We start from the raw sequence: 17,926 nt of genomic DNA on the forward strand, positions 1-17,926 counted from the left end.
TGGATTTTATCCTTATCCTTGACGGGACATGGCCCATCCCCCCTGCACGTCCCCCACGGCGGACGCTCTGCTCAGGGACTGTCAGCAGTTATCAGCAACGATGGGGGGAAACAGCAAGACTAGCCAAGGAGAACTTGGCCGGAGGCAGGTGAGCAGAGGAAGGTCCACTCAGGTGGACAGAAGGACAGAGGACATTGTGTCCTATGCTCTGGGCCACCGGGACGAGCCGTCCAGTTTGGGGGAAGCACCCAGGACACATATCCCTTGACCTGTTACTGGCTGGACTGGGGAAGAGTTGCCAGTTTGTGTATCACGGGCTTCGTGCGTCTCTAGGGACCCCCCAACAGGGAGGGAACACCCTGAGTCAACTTAGGTGAAGACCAGGGGACCGGAGGTCAAGGTGACTCCTCCCGGGGACAGTGGAGAGGGACTCTTGTCCTTTCACCTGTGGCCCGTCTCCCCCGACAGCTGGGCTGCTATTTTAATTCTGAAGTTCAGCTGTTTCCCTGCCAGGCCTCGCTCAGCCTCTCCGGCATGTTCCGGAGCGTGACTCATGCTCCTTGCCCTGCGCCGGCAGGACCAGTCCAGGTCCAGCTTCGCTTCCTGGGGTCACGGGATGTTCTGGGACCGAGCGGGAGGCCCAGACCGGGGGCGATCTGAGAAGGCTGGCACTGCGGCCAATGTGCTTGGCAGGAGCCAACAGAGACCACACGAGAGGCCTGGGGCATGGAAGGCGGGGGCGAGACACGTAACTGCCCAAGTCTCACCCGCTCTGAAAGGGCCTATTGATCAGACTGCACCATTCTGTCCACCAGCAAGCAGGGCTGAAGCGTGGGCTGTGCCTGCGGTCCAGGCCGGAGGCTCTGGACAAGGGAGGGAGGGGAGGGGGAGGAGAGGAGGGGGAGGAGGGAGAGGGGAGGAGAGGGAAGAGGGAGAGGGGAGGAGGGGGAGGGGAAGAAGGGAGGGGGAGGGGAGGAGGAAGTGAAGAAGAGAGGAGGAGGGAGAGGGGAGGAGGGGGAGGGAGAGGGGAGGAGGGGGAGGAGGGAGAGGGGAGGAGGGGGAGGGGAAGAGGGGGAGGGGAAGAAGGGAGGGGGAGGGGAGGAGGAAGTGAAGAAGAGAGGAGGAGGGAGAGGGGAGGGGGCAAACAGGTTCTAACACTCTTTTTTTGCTCTTTTTTTTTTTTTTTTTGTATTTTTCTGAAGTGAGAAGCAGGCAGGCAGGCAGGCAGACAGACTCCTGCGTGTGCCCCACCAGGATCCACCTGGCATGCCCACCAGGAGGCAATGCTCTGCCCATCTGGGACGTTGTTCTGTTGTGGCCAGAGCCATTCTAGCACCTGAGGCAGAGGCCATGGAGCCATCCTCAGTGCCGGGCCAACTTTGCTCCAATGGAGCCTTGGCTGTGGGAAGGGAAGAGAGAGACAGAGAGGAAGGAGAGGGGGAGGGGTGGAGAAGCAGATGGGCGCTTCTCCTGTGTGCCCTGGCTGGGAATCGAACCCGGGACTTCCTCACGCCGGGCCGATATTCTACCACTGAGCCAACCAGCCAGGTCTCTAACGCTCTTTAAGAAGAAACCTTAACTTTAGGGTTCAGGTGCTATGAAAGCATAGGATTTGAGGAAAGTAATTTTTATCATCAATCGATGCATGAATTACTATTAAAATGTGCACCATGCAGACTCAAACCTTTGCATGCTAAACACGGTGATTTGATTTGATTTTTTCACGAAGTGCAAAGCTTTGCACCATATGAGTATTCTAACACAGTAAAACTCCAAGGTCCTCGTTGGGCAGAGGGGCGATGAGGATATTGATTTCATACACATTCTTCATATGAATGTGAAGTAGGGTTGCCATGACAAAGCAATGCCGACCTTGTCTAACAACACGCAGTTGAGTACTTTGAGCTTGTGTGTCCTTTAAAACGGCACACGTACCAACAGAGAATACAAACATCTCAAAACATGGAGGGAATTACCTAAAGGTCTCTCTTCACCCCCTTCCCATAAAGGACAACCAGAAACCAAAATAAAGCAAAATGTCACATTGCTGCTTTAATTGCTCATAAATCTGAGCAACATTGATTTCTAAAATACCAAGGCTCGCATTCTTATAAAGGAAGCAGAAGTACTTCAGCCTTCTGGAGCTCAAGTAAAAGGTGTGGGCCTCAAAAACGTTCCATTTAATTTGAAAGACTTCCAAAATCTTTATGACAATTAAATATTAACATCATATAGTCTCAGGGCGGGGTGGGTGGGGGGTAGTCAATCCATCACTCCAGCTATCGCATTGACTTGCAGTTCTTTTGTAACTTTTTCAAATGAAACCCATGTCTAAAATTATTACAAATTCTAATCATCACCCCCGAAATGTCATACCTCATCCTAGTTATAAGTTAGTAAGGGTATTATTATTGGTGCAAAGAAGTTTCCTTCAGTGAACAAGTAGACGTCATCAAACTAGAAGCCAACCGAGAGCAAGACATGAAAACAGAGAAGAGCACATTTTATTCAGTTACATTTCCCAGGCTCCATTACCCAAGACATAAAAAATAAGCTTAACGCACACTTCACTACAATAAGGGATGACGTAAACATGTCGAGCCATAGATAGATGACAGTAACGAGTTTTCAGCCGGGGGCATTTGTATCTTTTGCGGTTCAGACCTATTCCCCAGGGGTTTTGGTCTTAAACACAGGGACCTGATGTCAAAGCAGCCCAGCCCTCCAAGGACCTCGGTGTCAACATTTTCCACGCAGACCCCCCCCCCCATCCTCAGCTGCTGCCCCCAGTTCCCCACCACCATCCAACACGTCTCCAGAGCAGGGTCGACCTCCTCACAACTCTGGGAGAGGCAGTTTTGAGGGCTGGGCTGGGAAGGGCCAGGGCTCACATCGGTGGCCGGGGTACTTTGTAAAGCCCAGGTAAGCCGTTGTGCCGGCCAGCTCGCTCTTCAGAAGAGATGTGAACGGGAGTGAGTCGGGACGGATGAAAAAACAGGGCTCCCTAACGTGGGTGGGCGCCCACCGGCACCTGTCCTGTCCACGCCACACCCTCAGCACCCCAACATGCCCCGGGGTCCCTGGGTTCCAAGGGAAGGCACGCAGGCAGGTCACTTACAGGCCGCGTCCAATGGCTCCCCGGGGAGGCGTGCCACCACGCTCTTATTGCTAAACCAGTTTAAGAACAAAGAGCAGCCGTGGGTGTCTCGCTCACGCCGTGACGTTATTAGCTGTGCTTGGGTGTTGTCGACAAGCATTATTACACGCTACACGGCTTCCTACAGCCTCTTAATAAGTGGTGGTTTGTCAGATCCCTGTTTGAACTCCCTGTTCTTTTCCCCCAAGGAAAGAACTGTACTGGGAAACTTTCATTTTGCCGCAGGAGGTGGGGGGAGAATCAGGGTACGGGAAAGCTCTCTAAAGTTGGCACAGAAAGGTGCTGGTGTCCGGGCGGGCGGTCCTGGTGGCATCGTCAGCCTGTCAGGAGGGTGAGGTGGAGGGCGAGAAGGACCCAGAGGAACGACTCCCAGATGGAGGGAGCAGCATCATCACGGCTTTGTGGGGGGTGGGGGGGGCAGCCACCATGTCTCCCCCAGCTCCAGGGCTCGCCGCCTCGTCACGCTCCTCACACTCGTTTCGCGTGGGAATGCACTTTCCGCAGCTCCCGCGTGGCTGTGGCCGACCCGGTGTGGCAAAGGCCGCGCTGGCCTGGGGGCCCCGGGGGCCTCCTGACACAGGGGGGCCTGCCTGCCGCGCTGGCGGGGACCTGCTGGGAGACACTGCTCCTCAGCTGAGCTGCACCTGAGGGCTTCCCGTGGAAGGCAAACACGGACACACGTCCATAGCCTTCCAAGAAGTGTCGCGGGCGGTCAGCAACCACGCGGGCTTTTCAGAGCCGTCCGACAGATGACAGACGAGAGCACTCAAGGCCAGTTCAAGGCCTGTTTGTCCCCCCGTGGAGGGAGGAGGAGCCCTGAGACCAAAACCTGTGCAAACATTCATTTTACTCGTGTCTTTTGGGACATGTTTGTTGCCCTTAAAAATGAATATATAATACAAACATGATCTATTACAGCAGTGGTAGTCCATCTAGTCCCTCCCGCCCACTAGGGGGCGTTGCAGCTTTCATGGTGGCAGGGAGCAGAGCAACCAAAGTATTGTATAAATAAAAAGATAGATTTAACTATAGCAAGTTGTTTTATAAAAGATTTATTCTGCCAAACTTAGTGAAAATCCGACATAAAGTACTTGGTAAGTAATTATTATTATATGCTTTAACTTGGTTTAACTTGCTGTAACTCTGCTTTATAAATTTTATAAAGCAAAGTGACTTCTCTACTTTATAAATCACCATGAGTGTGGAACCGGTGGGTGGTTAGAAGATTTTACTACTAACAGAGATACAAAAGTGGGCGGGAGGTATAAAAAGGTTGACGACCCCTGTATTACAGCAGGCTTTAATATTAATATTGCAGCACGCATCTCCAGGAGAAGACGGTTTCTGAACACGTGACAATGAACGGCGTCACCCACATTCAGGCTGGGTCCCCATCCCAGAGAGGAATGGTTCTCTAGAGCAAGTGTAGAACTGGGGGCTAGCCTGTGAAAAATAAAACCCAACAGCAGGAATCAAAATTGCATTTCAACTTACTCTAAGACAGGGGTCCCCCAAACTACGGCCCGCATGCAGCCCCCTGAGGCCATTTATCCGGCCCCTGCCACACTTCCGGAAGAGGCACCTCTTTCTTGGTGGTCAGTGAGAGAAGCACATTGACCATCTCATTAGCCAAAAGCAGGCCCATAATTCCCATTGAAATACTGGTCAGTTTGTTGATTTAAATTTACTTGTTCTTTAAATATTGTATTTGTTCCCGTTTTGTTTGTTTACTTTAAAATATGTGCAGTGTGCATAGGGATTTGTTCATAGTTTTTTTTTTTATAGTCCGGCCCTCCAACAGTCTGAGGGACAGTGAACTGGCCCCCTGTGTAAAAAGTTTGGGGACCCCTGCTCTAAGGTATCAAGCCACGACTTAGGGAGAAGTTAATGTCTATGCGCTGATCTAAGACTCCATTCTGTGTCTTAAATAAATGCAAACAGTACTTATCAAAAGAGACCTTTTTGGACACCAGAATGCAAACCCTAGAAGCTTAGGCTCCCGATGTATCATCTCTCCCAAATAAAATAAAGCCACTAACACGGAATCTATGGTTTCACATGCCATTCAGGTCGTTTTCAACGTTTGGTAAGAATTTTTTTATTTTCTCGACGCCAACACATTCGAAAAGGCTGTGACTCACTCTTTTTCTACAAAAAAAGAAAAAAGAAAAAAATAGAGCCGCTTAAAAACATATACCAATGGGCTTTTATTTTCTATAAATATTTTAACAGAGTTGTGAAAATCAGAATGCCAAATAGAACTGCTGAAGTGCACATCCATGTCGTCAAAATACTTCACAGGTAAAATTCTAGCCAAAGTCTGTCCCTCCAAAAATGAGAAAAATTCACTGTGTAGCAAATGGCATGCTCTTGTGTCTGAGGTGGGTGGACAGAGAACAGAACTATACCGCTCTGGGGTGGGGTTCAGCGGGCGCGGGGGGGGGGGGGGGGGGGGGGGGCGTGTCTGACTTTAAATAACACAGCAGTCTGTAGCGTTTCTTCTGGTTTGTTCACTAAAGGGATACATAGAATCCATTTTGGATACAGCACAAATAACAGCTGCCTACTCAGGGAATAACAAACTGGAGTTCAAAGTGTCTCTATCTTAACGACACTTATATGTAGCAAGTGGCTGTCCTAATAAAAAACGAGGTCCGGAAACTGAGACTGCTTTCTGGGGACTCACTGGAGCTCATTTGGGGGGTGAGTTGAAAAAAAAATCTGTATTCAGGAACTATAGAAATCTTTCTGTATTTCTATATATTTCTCTATATATTATTGATATATGTATATATAGATTTCTCTGTTGTAGAAAGAGAGTCAAAAATATTTATTTCAAGTTTTGTTTCTTGTTAAAGGGACAAAATTTCCAAAATAGTTCTCTAATATAAATGTTTTCCTTTGAAAAAGGCCGGTTTTCCTGCAAAAGAGCAAGAGAAGAACAAGATAAAACCCCGCTTCCGCGCCCGCTCTGAACGCCCCATCTGTACCTGAGCACCCACAATGTGAACGGCACGGAGTTTAGCAACAGATTTTCTGTGGGATACGGGCAACTTTAAAAACAAGTTACCTGTATTGTACATGAGTTATAATACGATGACATTGTGAGTCTTTCAAAAATAAGTCCACCCAGGATAAGTCAAACCATCCCGTTTCATCACAGGGTCATTGTACGAGGTTTCAATGACTGTCTCTAAACGTTCTCACACTCGAGCAGGCTCTATCTGCATCAGATAACCACATCGAATCCAATCACGTCAGAGCAGGAGTCTGGAACTAGCCGGCCAGCCTCCCCCCGACCTCATCACATGAGCAGAGAAAATGAGTTAGACTGGGAAAGGGGAGGAGGAGATCTTCTGGTTTGAGTTCAATTAAGTTCAAGTATTTACCACCGGTTAAATCAAATTTCTGTTTTTCTTAAGTGAAGACACTCGTTAAAACTCAAGTATTGACAGAAATAATAATAATAATTTTTTTTTAAAAAAGGCAATCACAGCTAACTGTAGCATCCCGTATCTGGACGGCTAGGGCCAGAGTCAGAGCAGGCGTGTGCCCACAGAGACCCCGCAGCGGACACCGAGTCCCCAGCCACGGGCCTTCCTGCGGACAGCCGTCTCGGTCCTCAGAACCCTTGGAGTAAATGATCACTGCTCCCCTGTACTTCAGGGGAGACAGAAATTTCAAAGCCCTTAAAATACTAGCTAAGCGAATATGGGTGTAAATTAAACTCTGAGGGAAACGGGAACACTGATTTTTTTTTGTAGCGTTTCACATCAAAATGAGGCTCACCTTAGGAGTAGGATAAATACGTATTATATTAGACTTCGGTGCCCATGGTGCTGGTTCTGAACTCGGGGCAAACAGAAAGGATACATTTTTCATAGAAAAACTGCCGGAGAAGCAGCAACAGGGCAGGGTCCACGCCGTCCCCAGGGGTCCCCTCCCACCGGGCACAGGGGCCATCGACCACATGCAGCCACATGCGGGTCTCGGAGGAGGAGGGATGCGTCTGTCAGGGAGCTGAGACCCGTCTGAACCTCAGGACGCGACAGAAAGGCAATAATCTGATAAAATGCTAAAACGAGAAAGAACGTGCAGCCGTTGTCTTCCGGGACTGAACTGGCCGCACGCGCCCAGGGCCAGAAGCTTCACCGGTTCAGGCGACGGCGCACCGCGGTGGAGGGCGCACGACACTCGTCACTGCCTCCGGAAAAGGGACATCTCAGCAGCTCAGGAGTCCACCCCGTCTGACACGGTGCTGCGGGCCCCTGACAGAGGAGCAGTTCCATTCTTCCCGCAGAACCGCCTCGTTGAGCGCGAGCAGGCACACGGCTGGGCACAGGCACCTCCTCCGCTGTGCTGAAGGCTCCCGGGCTTCCGAAACGATTCACCATGACATTTATAACTTTTTATTTCAACTGTTAAGCTCTTTTGTCCATGCTTATAATGCGGAAGAAAATCAGAAAGGAAATCTTGGGGAAGAAAAGCAAAATTTTAGTTTCTCTTGTCTAAAGATAAAAGTTAAAAAAAAGAGAGAGAGAGAGAGAGAGAGACACTGAGACCCTGGGTAACACGTGTAATTAACAAGGAAGTGGAAGAACATGCCGGAATTCACCCGATCGGTCGGCAGACAGGCAGACAGACAGGCAGACGGACAGAGCGCAGCAGGAGCAGGCGGGCCAGCCGGCCGCGCCACTCAGTCCAGCTTCCCGTTCTGCAGGCTGCCGCGGGGCTTCCCCTCCCGTCTGAGCAGCGAGACGACCTTGAGGCAGCCCTTGGAGATCTTCACCATCCACATGACGTTCAGCACGTCCAGCATCACGCAGGAGCCCAGCCACGTGGCCTGGACCGCGCGCCCCAGCCGCTCGTAGGGCTCGGTCCCGAGCACGGACAGCATGAAGCCGTACAGGGGCGGGATGGTGGCGATGCGCACCAGGAAGAACACTGCCGTCATCAGGACGCCGTTGACCACGTTCGCCCGGGAGAACTTGGGGTACCTCAGAGCTTCCAGGAACCACCTGCGGAGAAGTCAAGAGACGCCCCGGTTACTCTGCGCCTCGAACGCCGTTCTCCGACACGGGGAGCCGGGCCCCTCGGCCGGGACGGACAGGACAGGAAGGGACACAAGCCGAAACAGTCCCCAGAGGTAGAAACTGACCGCCTCAGCCACCAGCAGACCCCACGGTGTTGACTGGACTCACGGACCCAGAGCCCGGGCCCGGCCTCCCCTCGCCTCCGCAGACACTCTGGCCCGTGCGCTCGGCTGAGTTCCTCCTGCCCGCTCCCATCCCGCTGCCCCTCCCCCACGCTCCCATCCCGCTGCCCCTCCCCCACGCTCCCATCCCGCTGCCCCTCCCCCACGCTCCCACCCCGCTGCCCCTCCCCCACGCTCCCACCCCGCTGCCCCTCCCCCACGCTCCCATCCCGCTGCCCCTCCCCCACGCTTCGGGCGCCATCCGTCACCCAAGCGCCCCTCCCCTGCCCCCCAGCTCCCCCTCACCGGCCCTCCCTCTTCCCTTACCAACAGGCTCAGGCCTTCCTCACTCAGAAGTCCCCGCCCTGCTCACGGACACTCCTGCCACGGTCCACCCTGTCCAACACGGCTGCTGTCCCCTCCAGAAGTCCCCGCCCTGCTCACGGACACTCCTGCCACGGTCCACCCTGTCCAACACGGCTGCTGTCCCCTCCAGAAGGAGCCCGTCCCCCACGGCTTCCCCAGAACGAGGACGGTGGGCTCCTCTCCGCCCACGCCCCAGGTGGCCTTTCTAGAGCAGGTGACACTGCCCGCCCCCGACTTCCCTCCGGCCTCCCGGTTTCCTAACTACCTCTCAGTCCCGGCCGCCTCTGCTCGTCCCTGAAACATGGGTGCCTCTCGGGGACCAGTTCCGTCCACAAGCTCGACACCAAGGCCATCCCCCTCCATGCTCGGGCTCAGCACCCTACAGACGTCCGGCTTCACGTCCTCTCCTAAGCTCTATGTCTCTGTCCGTATTTCTTCACCTGACTCGTCACAGACTCTCCAATGTGTCCGACCCCATGTGGGACCTTCCCTCCCCCACGGCCACCCCCACGGAAAACCCCGTTTCTCTCCCGACCCTCCCCACGGCCACCCCCACGGAAAACCCCGTTTCTCTCCCGACCCTCCCCACCTCACCCTGTGGGATCACAGTGGACTCCACGTCCAGGTTGGAAACTGAGGGCCTCCTGGACTGCTCCCACAGTCTGGACTCAGCCCCGTCCACTGCACCTCCTGGGCTGCTCCCACAGTCTGGACCCAGCCCCGTCCACCGCACCTCCTGGACTGCTCCCACAGTCTGGACTCAGCCCCGTCCACCGCACCTCCTAAAGTCCCTCCTAACCCCTCCCTGATGGCCACGTCCCTGCCGCCATTAGAATTGGGGGTCCTCAGCCTGTCTCCCTCGACAACGGTGTGCTAGCTGGTCTCCCTTGACTGGCTCTTCTCTCCGATGCCACTTGCCCGACACCGTCTTTAGCCCATTCTCCCAGCACCTGACACCCTTTCCCAATCTCTGGCTGTCTGCAAAGGTGATGATCTACAAACCCAGACGTAATGACCGTGCCCTGTCGTGTGCTGTCACCAAGCTCATCCTCTGCCAGCTGCCCCGTGCCCAGTGCCTGGTCCCTTCTGAAGGAGAGACCTCACAGACCAGTAGTTCTCAACCTTTCTAATGCCGTGACCCCGCAATACAGTTCCTCATGTTACGGTGACCCCAAACCAAAAACTAATTTTGGTGGCTACTTCATAACTGTAATTTTGCTACAGTTATGATTCGGAATGTAAATACCTGATATGCATTATGTATTTTCCGATGGCTTTAGGCAACCCCGCTGGGGTCGCGACCCACAGGTTGAGAACCGCTGTCATAGATCAATCCCAGCTGAAATAACAGTTCTGTACTTGTCCTGACCTCCTCCTCCCGTGGCAGAAGGACCCCCTGTTGTATTGGGGTCCGTGTCTTCTCACCGAACCGGGACACCCTTTCATTCTAACAGAGGCTGACAGCTGGGGCTCTCGGAGCACTGAGGCGGAGGACACACTGCCTGTACCCCGCCCCCGTCACCCGGGGCCGGTACAGAGGGAGGGCAGCAGGGAACGTGTCCGTCACCTCCCTCGCCCCGCGGAGCACCACCCGCCTGGGTCCCTGCAGCCCCCCTTCCCCTGCTGCCCCCTAAAGGGACTCGGACCTTCCAGTTAGGTTTCCTGGGCGGTAATCTCAGTGCGGCTCTCACTGGGCGACTTGCAAATGATATAAACACATTTGGGGTTTTTGTTTTGTATTATGTCGTCTACTTTGTTGCTATTATGTTAACTCACATTTGCCAAGCGGTGAGGGCTTCCTTGCAGATAGAAAGAAAAAGTGAGGGGGGAGGAGGGAGAAGGAAACACCCCCACAGGGAGCCTGGGAGCTGGGCAGGGGGGGTCAGAGACCCAGCCCCCGCCCAGGGACGCGGCAGGGCCAAGGGACACTGCAAGCTCCAGAGGAATGAAGAGAATTTTAACAAGTGTCGCTGCGAGCAACAGACTGGACCTTTGTTGACAGCCTTGGAAAAACCCCAGTGAGAATGTGGAGGCTGGGCTGCTCCTGGGCTCCACGCAGAGCCTGGCCGCGGGCTGACCCCAGCTTATCTCGGGGGCCAGGGAGAGGCTCCGGGCATGGAAACATTCCTCTTTAACGAACATCAACTCTGGGAATTTAGGAGCTCAGGACCTTGATTTTAGAGAAGTTGCCTTCCACCACAACGTTACTGGTTGAAATGCAGAGACAAATGTGAAACAGAAAAAGAGGGACAGGGCTTAACAATGAAACACATTCATCCTAAGGGCTGCCCGTCGCCACCATGGAAACACAGGTGAGGGACCCAGCCCAGCCCGGAAGAGCTGCTTTTCAAACGTGATGGACACAGTCCCCGGGGTGAGGCTTGAAAAATGACTCCGGAGCCAGGAGGCCTTTCCGGCACTCGGGCAAGTTCACGCGAGAAGGGGTTTGGGGGGACATGTGGCAGAGGAGACGAGATGGCGTCCGTGGAAAGCCCCCGAGCGCCCCGTCAGAACAGGGGCCGCGGGAGGACGCCAGCAGGCGCTGTGCCCGGCCTCTCCATGCTCAGGGCGCCACGTGGAAGACAACAGAGGAGAGGTGGTGGACGGCTCTCCCACGCTCAGCCAGACTGGGGCACGTGGCCAGGGCTCTGGTAATGCTATGGTCACTGCCCCGTAAGTGGCACAACTGTAGCACAGGCATGTTCAATGACGTGCCCAAGGTCACAGCAAGCAAGCAACCTGCTTGAAGTGCACCTTGAGTTGACCTGCGATTCTAAAGTTCCTGCGAAGTCCAGGACGCCAAAATGAGCAGAGAGCCGAGACCCTGCAAGTGCAGCTCGCCAGGGGGAAGTACGAGGTCAGGGGGCCGGAAGAGCCCAGGAGCCCCGGCCTCCAAGAAGCTGCCCCTGACAGAGGACAGAGGTGGTCAGAGGAAGTCAGGAGGCTGTGGTGTGAAGCAAAGGGGCTCGGGCACAAGGAGGAGGAGGTGACCAACCACGAGTTCACAGACGAACAACACGGACACCGACTACAAGTACACAGACACACAACAACACGGACACCGACCACGAGTACACAGACACACAACACGGACACCGACCACGAGTACACAGACACACAACAACACGGACACCGACCACGAGTACACAGACACACAACACGGACACTGACCACGAGTACACAGACACACAACACGGACACTGACCACGAGTACACAGACACACAACACGGACACCGACCACGAGTACACAGACACACAACACGGACACCGACCACGAGTACACAGACACACAACACGGACACCGACCACGAGTACACAGACACACAACACGGACACCGACCACGAGTACACAGACACACAACACGGACACCGACCACGAGTACACAGACACACAACACGGACACCGACCACGAGTACACACACAACACGGACACCGACCACGAGTACACAGACACACAACACGGACACTGACCACGAGTACACAGACACACAACATGGACACCGACCACGAGTACACAGACACACAACACGGACACCGACCACGAGTACACAGACACACAACATGGACACCGACCACGAGTACACAGACACACAACAACACGGACACCGACCACGAGTACACAGACACACAACAACACGGACACCGACCACGAGTACACAGACACACAACACGGACACTGACCACGAGTACACAGACACACAACATGGACACCGACCACGAGTACACAGACACACAACATAGACACCGACCACGAGTACACAGACACACAACATGGACACCGACCACGAGTACACAGACACACAACATGGACACCGACCACGAGTACACAGACACACAACACGGACACCGACCACGAGTACACAGACACACAACACGGACACCGACCACAAGTACACAGACACACAACACGGACACCGACCACGAGTACACAGACACACAACACGGACACCGACCACGAGTACACAGACACACAACAACACGGACACCGACCACGAGTACACAGACACACAACATGGACACCGACCACGAGTACACAGACACACAACAACACGGACACCGACCACGAGTACACAGACACACAACAACACGGACATCGACCACAAGTACACAGACACACAACACGGACACTGACCACGAGTACACAGACACACAGTGAACCTCTCAGGGAATAACTGCAGCAAGTCGACCGAGGAGGAAGCTGAGGCGAATGCGTGGAAGGGCCGGAAGGACACGCGGAAGCGGAGAGCACACACCTGCCGTGCAGGCTGTGTTCACAGCGCTGTGCATGGCGACTGCCACCCCACCACACATGCTGGTCCTGTAGAGCTCCTACTCTCGGGAAAAGATCGTCCGCAGGCTACAAACGGTCCACGTTTACAGTAACGAATGACCCGAAACCTACCGCTGGTTGACGAAGGGGCTGGACAGCTCTGCGAGCAGGCGGAAGTTCCCGATGTACGCCAGCTTGCCTTCCACCTGGGGACGGACACGAGACACCAGGTCAGGGTGACGCCCTCATCACAACCTCCAAACACCGAGGACAGAGCCGACAGCCCCTCCGTGTAAAATAACCAACATCAAAACAGACCACGTCCGCAGGGTTGATCTCTTCTTGATGAGAAAGCAGAAACGTCATTAGAACGTCAAATTATTTTTAAAAGACAAAGCGTATTGGACACTTACGTCCCCTTGTGTATATATTGGTCCCGTGTGAAAACAGACCGCAAGCAGCCGCCTCAGTCTCAATGCAAAGGGCCACTAGTGACACTGTAGCACCTTCAGGAGTGTACAAGTCCCGTTCATCGTTCTCTCGGGAGAGTCAGACCTGGAAACCGTTATACTTACCAAGCCCTGTACTTCTCTACAAACTCAGATTTCTTTTGTACAAACATCCATATTCAGATCAACAAAATTAATTGAAAGTAACAGTCCCCTTTCCATTCCCTAAATTGTCACGGCATTCCTGACTCAGCACGGGGTGACAGGGGCACTCCAGGGAGCGGGCCAAGCGATGACCTTCGGGTTCTGTGATTCCTCATTATTGTACCCCCCCCCCCCCAGAAAACCCACTGAAATACCAGTGAGAGAGGTCCTATCACAGGGGTAGGTTTCAGGGGCTCTGTTATTTTTTAGTAAACACATTATAAACCACGATACTTGACGGTTAGTCACGGCAGAAGCCACGGTTCACCTCCGGTCCCTGTGGTGTCTGCGCACACCGGCCGCCTGCCTAGAGGAAGAGTCCCACTTGCTGTGGCGAGGTCTAGTTTCATCGGAAATGCCTCTAGGAAGGCGGCTACCAGTAGTTACATGGTGCAAAAGGTTTCATGGGAGAATTCAAGAAATCTTAGCCGTCTGCCTTCTCAAAGGTGACGAATCCAAACAGAGACCTAACCCAGACACCTGAGGGAAGTCCCTGCTTCTGTTAACAGGATGGCCCCGCACTACAGGGGCCGCAGGGCGCGTCCGGAGCTGGCCGGCATGGACTGAGAACTAAGTGCCCGTCGGCACGCCCGCCCCAGGGTCAGGCCGCTGCGAATCCAGCGCTCACCAGTATGTAGTAGAAGGCGAGCAGTGAAGCACAGTGGTGAACGACGAAGTACTTGTCCCCGATCACTCTCCAGTACAGAACGAGGATCAGCAGATCTGTCGGGAGGAGAAGTGGGCGTGAGATTACTACACAGGAGAAAGCCACACTGTCTTCAGGTGCATGCACGGCTCCCAGCGGCTCGTCACAGTGCTCTCCGAGCCCACAGCGCTTCGCTCGGGCGGCTCAGGGCCCCGAGCCGCTTTCCCGTGAACACCGGCTTCGGGAACCCTGTGCCCCTCCCTCCGCTGGGGCAGCCTTAGGCGGAGCCTCCGTGTGGGCATTAAGCCCACGGCAAGATGCACCGCTCAAAGCACAAACAATAAACGTGGTCCCAGGGTCAGGGTGAAAAGACTATTATTGAGTAAAAAATAACTTCAAAGAGGTTTAAATGACTGATCTCCATCCAGCACGACAATAACTCAAACAGATGAGACGGCCTCCGAAAAGGTAAAAAGTGACCAACTCATCTGTAACACAAACTCAACAGAACATTTTAAAAATTAACAAAGGATGCACACTTGGGCTGTTTCCAGATCTTTGCTATTGTGAACAATGCTGCCATAAACGTGGGGGTGCATTTTTTTTTTCAGTTGGTGATATGGTGTCCTTGGGATATATTCCTATAAGTGGGATGGCTGGGTCAAAGGGCAGTTCCATTTCTAATATTTTGAGGAATCTCCATACTGTTTTCCACAGTGGCTGCACCAGTCTGCATTCCCACCAGCAGTGCAGGAGGGTTCCCTTTTCTCCACATACTTGCCAGCACTTATTCTGTGTTGTTTTGTTGATAAGCGCCATTCTGATAGGTGTGAGGTGATATCTCATTGTGGTTTTAATTTGCATTTCTCTAATGATTAGTGATACTGAACATTTTTTCATCTGCCTATTGGCCATCTGTATGTCCTCTTTGGAGAAATGTCTATTCATTTCTTGTGTCCATTTTTGATTGGAATGTTTGTCTTCCTGGTGTTGAGTTTTACAAGTTCTTTATAAATTTTGGTTATTAATCCCTTATCAGATGTATTGTTGAATATGTTCTCCCATTGTGTGGTTTGTCTTTTTATTCTGTTCATATTATCTTTAGTTGTGCAAAAGCTTTTTAGTTTGATATAGTCCCATTTGTTTATCCTGCCTTTTATTTCATTTGCCCATGGAGATAAATCAGCAAATATATTGCTACGATAAATGTCGGTGAGCTTACTGCCTATGTTTTCTTCTAGGGTGCTTATGGATTAAAAAGCTGTGGTACATATATACAATGGAATACTATGGGGCTATGAAAAAGGAAATATTACCTTTTGCAACAATATGGAGGGACCTGGAAACTATTATGTTGAGTGAAATAAGCCAGGCAGAGAAAGAAAAATATCATATACCCTCACTCATTTGAGAAATCCAAGGAACAGTGAGAACTGAGGAACGGAATTGAGACAGAGGAGGGATCAAAGAGACCAGAGGAAAAGAGGACAGAGGGAAAGGGGATGAGATCATGGATAAACCTGAAGGGAAGGGGGGAGGGCGCTGGAGGGAGGGGGGCAAAGGAGATGTTGAGGGGAATATGGGGGAGGGGGATGCATTCGGGGTGACCCTAGAATCTATGTAAACACAATTAAATAAAAAAAAACAAAGGATGCAATTAAATATGAACTCAAAACAGCAAAAGGCCACAAATACACAGAGGGTCAAGGCATCAATTTTTCTTTGAAACGGTGCTGAATCCCAACACCAGGATTCAGAAAACAGCGTCCGGTGATGGAACAGAAACTTCCGAGAACGTCAGCAGGACCGTTTCCTTTTCCCGCTGGGCGAACGTCAATCTCAGACGGGGACAAGCGGCTCTCGGGGTGGAAACCGGGGACGGACTCAGGTCCTCCGGGGTCGCAGCTTATACCCTACGGGGACCTCCTTCTGTTACAAGTTCAAGATCACTAACACCACCTGACGTGGATGCTGATGCAGAGAAAGGAAGTCATCACATGACACGTTTTAAAGAAGGACATCAACACCGCCAACGCAGAAACACAGCGTGAGGGCCGCTGCCTGCCCTCTCCAGACACCCCCGCCAACGCAGAAACACAGGTGAGGGACCGGCTGCCTGCCCTCTCCAGACACCCCCGCCAACGCAGAAACACAGCGTGAGGGACCGGCTGCCTGCCCTCTCCAGACACCCCCGCCAACGCAGAAACACAGCGTGAGGGCCGCTGCCTGCCCTCTCCAGACACCCCTGCCCACGCAGAAACACAGGTGAGGGACCGGCTGCCTGCCCTCTCCAGACACCCCCGCCCACGCAGAAGAAACACAGGTGAGGGACCGGCCGCTGCCTGCCCTCTCCAGACACCCCTGCCCACACAGAAACACAGCGTGAGGGCCAGGCCGCTGCCTGCCCTCTCCAGACACCCCTGCCCACACAGAAACACAGCGTGAGGGACCCGCTGCCCGCCCTCTCCAGACACCCCCGCCCACGCAGAAACACAGCGTGAGGGACCGGCTGCCTGCCCTCTCCAGACACCCCTGCCCACGCAGAAACACAGCGTGAGGGCCGCTGCCTGCCCTCTCCAGACACCCCTGCCCACTCTTTGGTCGCCAGTTTCCAAGACAACGATCTTGCCATATTTTCTATAGGGAGAATAAAAAGAGCTCACTTTTCATTCAGTTTGGTCTGGGAAAGTTTGTTTTGGTTCCTGACTCTTCTTATTTTGTGTTTCGGAGTGTGACCTGCTCTGGGAAAACCCTCAGAGTCCACTCCCTCTGAGACCTCCGGGCAGGCTGGCCCTCTGAGTGCACAACACCCATGAACAGCACGCAGGGCATAGGCACTGATGTCATCTTCGCCGGTGACGGCACTTTTGTCCTAAAAGAGCATAATTATTTTTCACTGGGTTCACATGACTCACTCCTCTTTATTTATTTGGTTGCTTATTTTTCCGAAGTGAGAAGGCAGACAGACTCCCACATGCGTCCGACCGGGATCACCCGGCATGCCCACCAGAAGATGATGCTTTGCCCATCTGGGGAGTTGCTCTGTTGTGACTGGAGCCATTCTAGCGCCTGAGGCAGAGGCCACAGAGCCATCCTCAGCACCCGGGCAAACGCTGCTCCAATGGAGCCTTGGCTGCGGGAGGGGAAGAGAGAGAGAGAGAGAGAAAGGAGAGGGGGAGGGGTGGAGAAGAAGATGGGTGCTTTTCCTGTGTGCCCTGGCCAGGAATCGAACCTGGGACTTCCACACGCCGGGCCAATGCTTTACCACTGAGCCAACCGGCCAGCCTGGCTCACTCTTCTTTTAATTGGGCCATCTGATCACCCAACAGCCTTGCCACTGCATCCGCCGCAGGTTTATGCCTTCCTCTCGAGGAATCGCCACTTCGATGGCAAGAAGCCACTGAATCCGCCACTCACGCCACCATGCCTGCTTCCTGTTCCATTGTTCCTACTTGGGTTTTCTTTCCATTGTTTTTTAAATTTGAAAAGTACAAAATCAGGCTCCCTCTGTAAATGCTCAAACCACGGGTCTGTGATCTCTCTCCTGTTTAATGGGGGCAGCCCAACCTGTCTTTCTACAAAGCAGCTTAAACGGCATAGGCTCGACTTAACGCCCCACAACCTGTCTCACTGTATCA

The 17,926-nt window shown here is 53.2% G+C and overlaps 1 protein-coding gene across 8 annotated transcripts in view; it reads right to left on the reverse strand.

Annotated features, from left to right (window-relative positions):
* Positions 1-5,340: 5,340 nt before the first annotated feature.
* The window catches only part of TLCD4 (TLC domain containing 4), a 66,422-nt gene continuing 53,836 nt past the window's right edge, over positions 5,341-17,926 (reverse strand). For all 8 annotated transcript variants that reach the window (XM_066353325.1, XM_066353323.1, XM_066353320.1 and 5 more), the window contains exons 5-7: positions 14,271-14,365; positions 13,122-13,195; positions 5,341-8,175 (exon numbers count right to left, since the gene is read on the reverse strand). In XM_066353325.1, the coding sequence (XP_066209422.1) occupies positions 7,854-8,175; positions 13,122-13,195; positions 14,271-14,365 (491 nt within the window). In that variant the 3' untranslated portion in view covers positions 5,341-7,853. The remainder of the gene's footprint in view (positions 8,176-13,121; positions 13,196-14,270; positions 14,366-17,926) is intronic.

Source organism: Saccopteryx leptura, chromosome 11 (genome assembly GCF_036850995.1).
Source record: "Saccopteryx leptura isolate mSacLep1 chromosome 11, mSacLep1_pri_phased_curated, whole genome shotgun sequence".
NCBI classification, from domain to species: domain Eukaryota; kingdom Metazoa; phylum Chordata; class Mammalia; order Chiroptera; family Emballonuridae; genus Saccopteryx; species Saccopteryx leptura.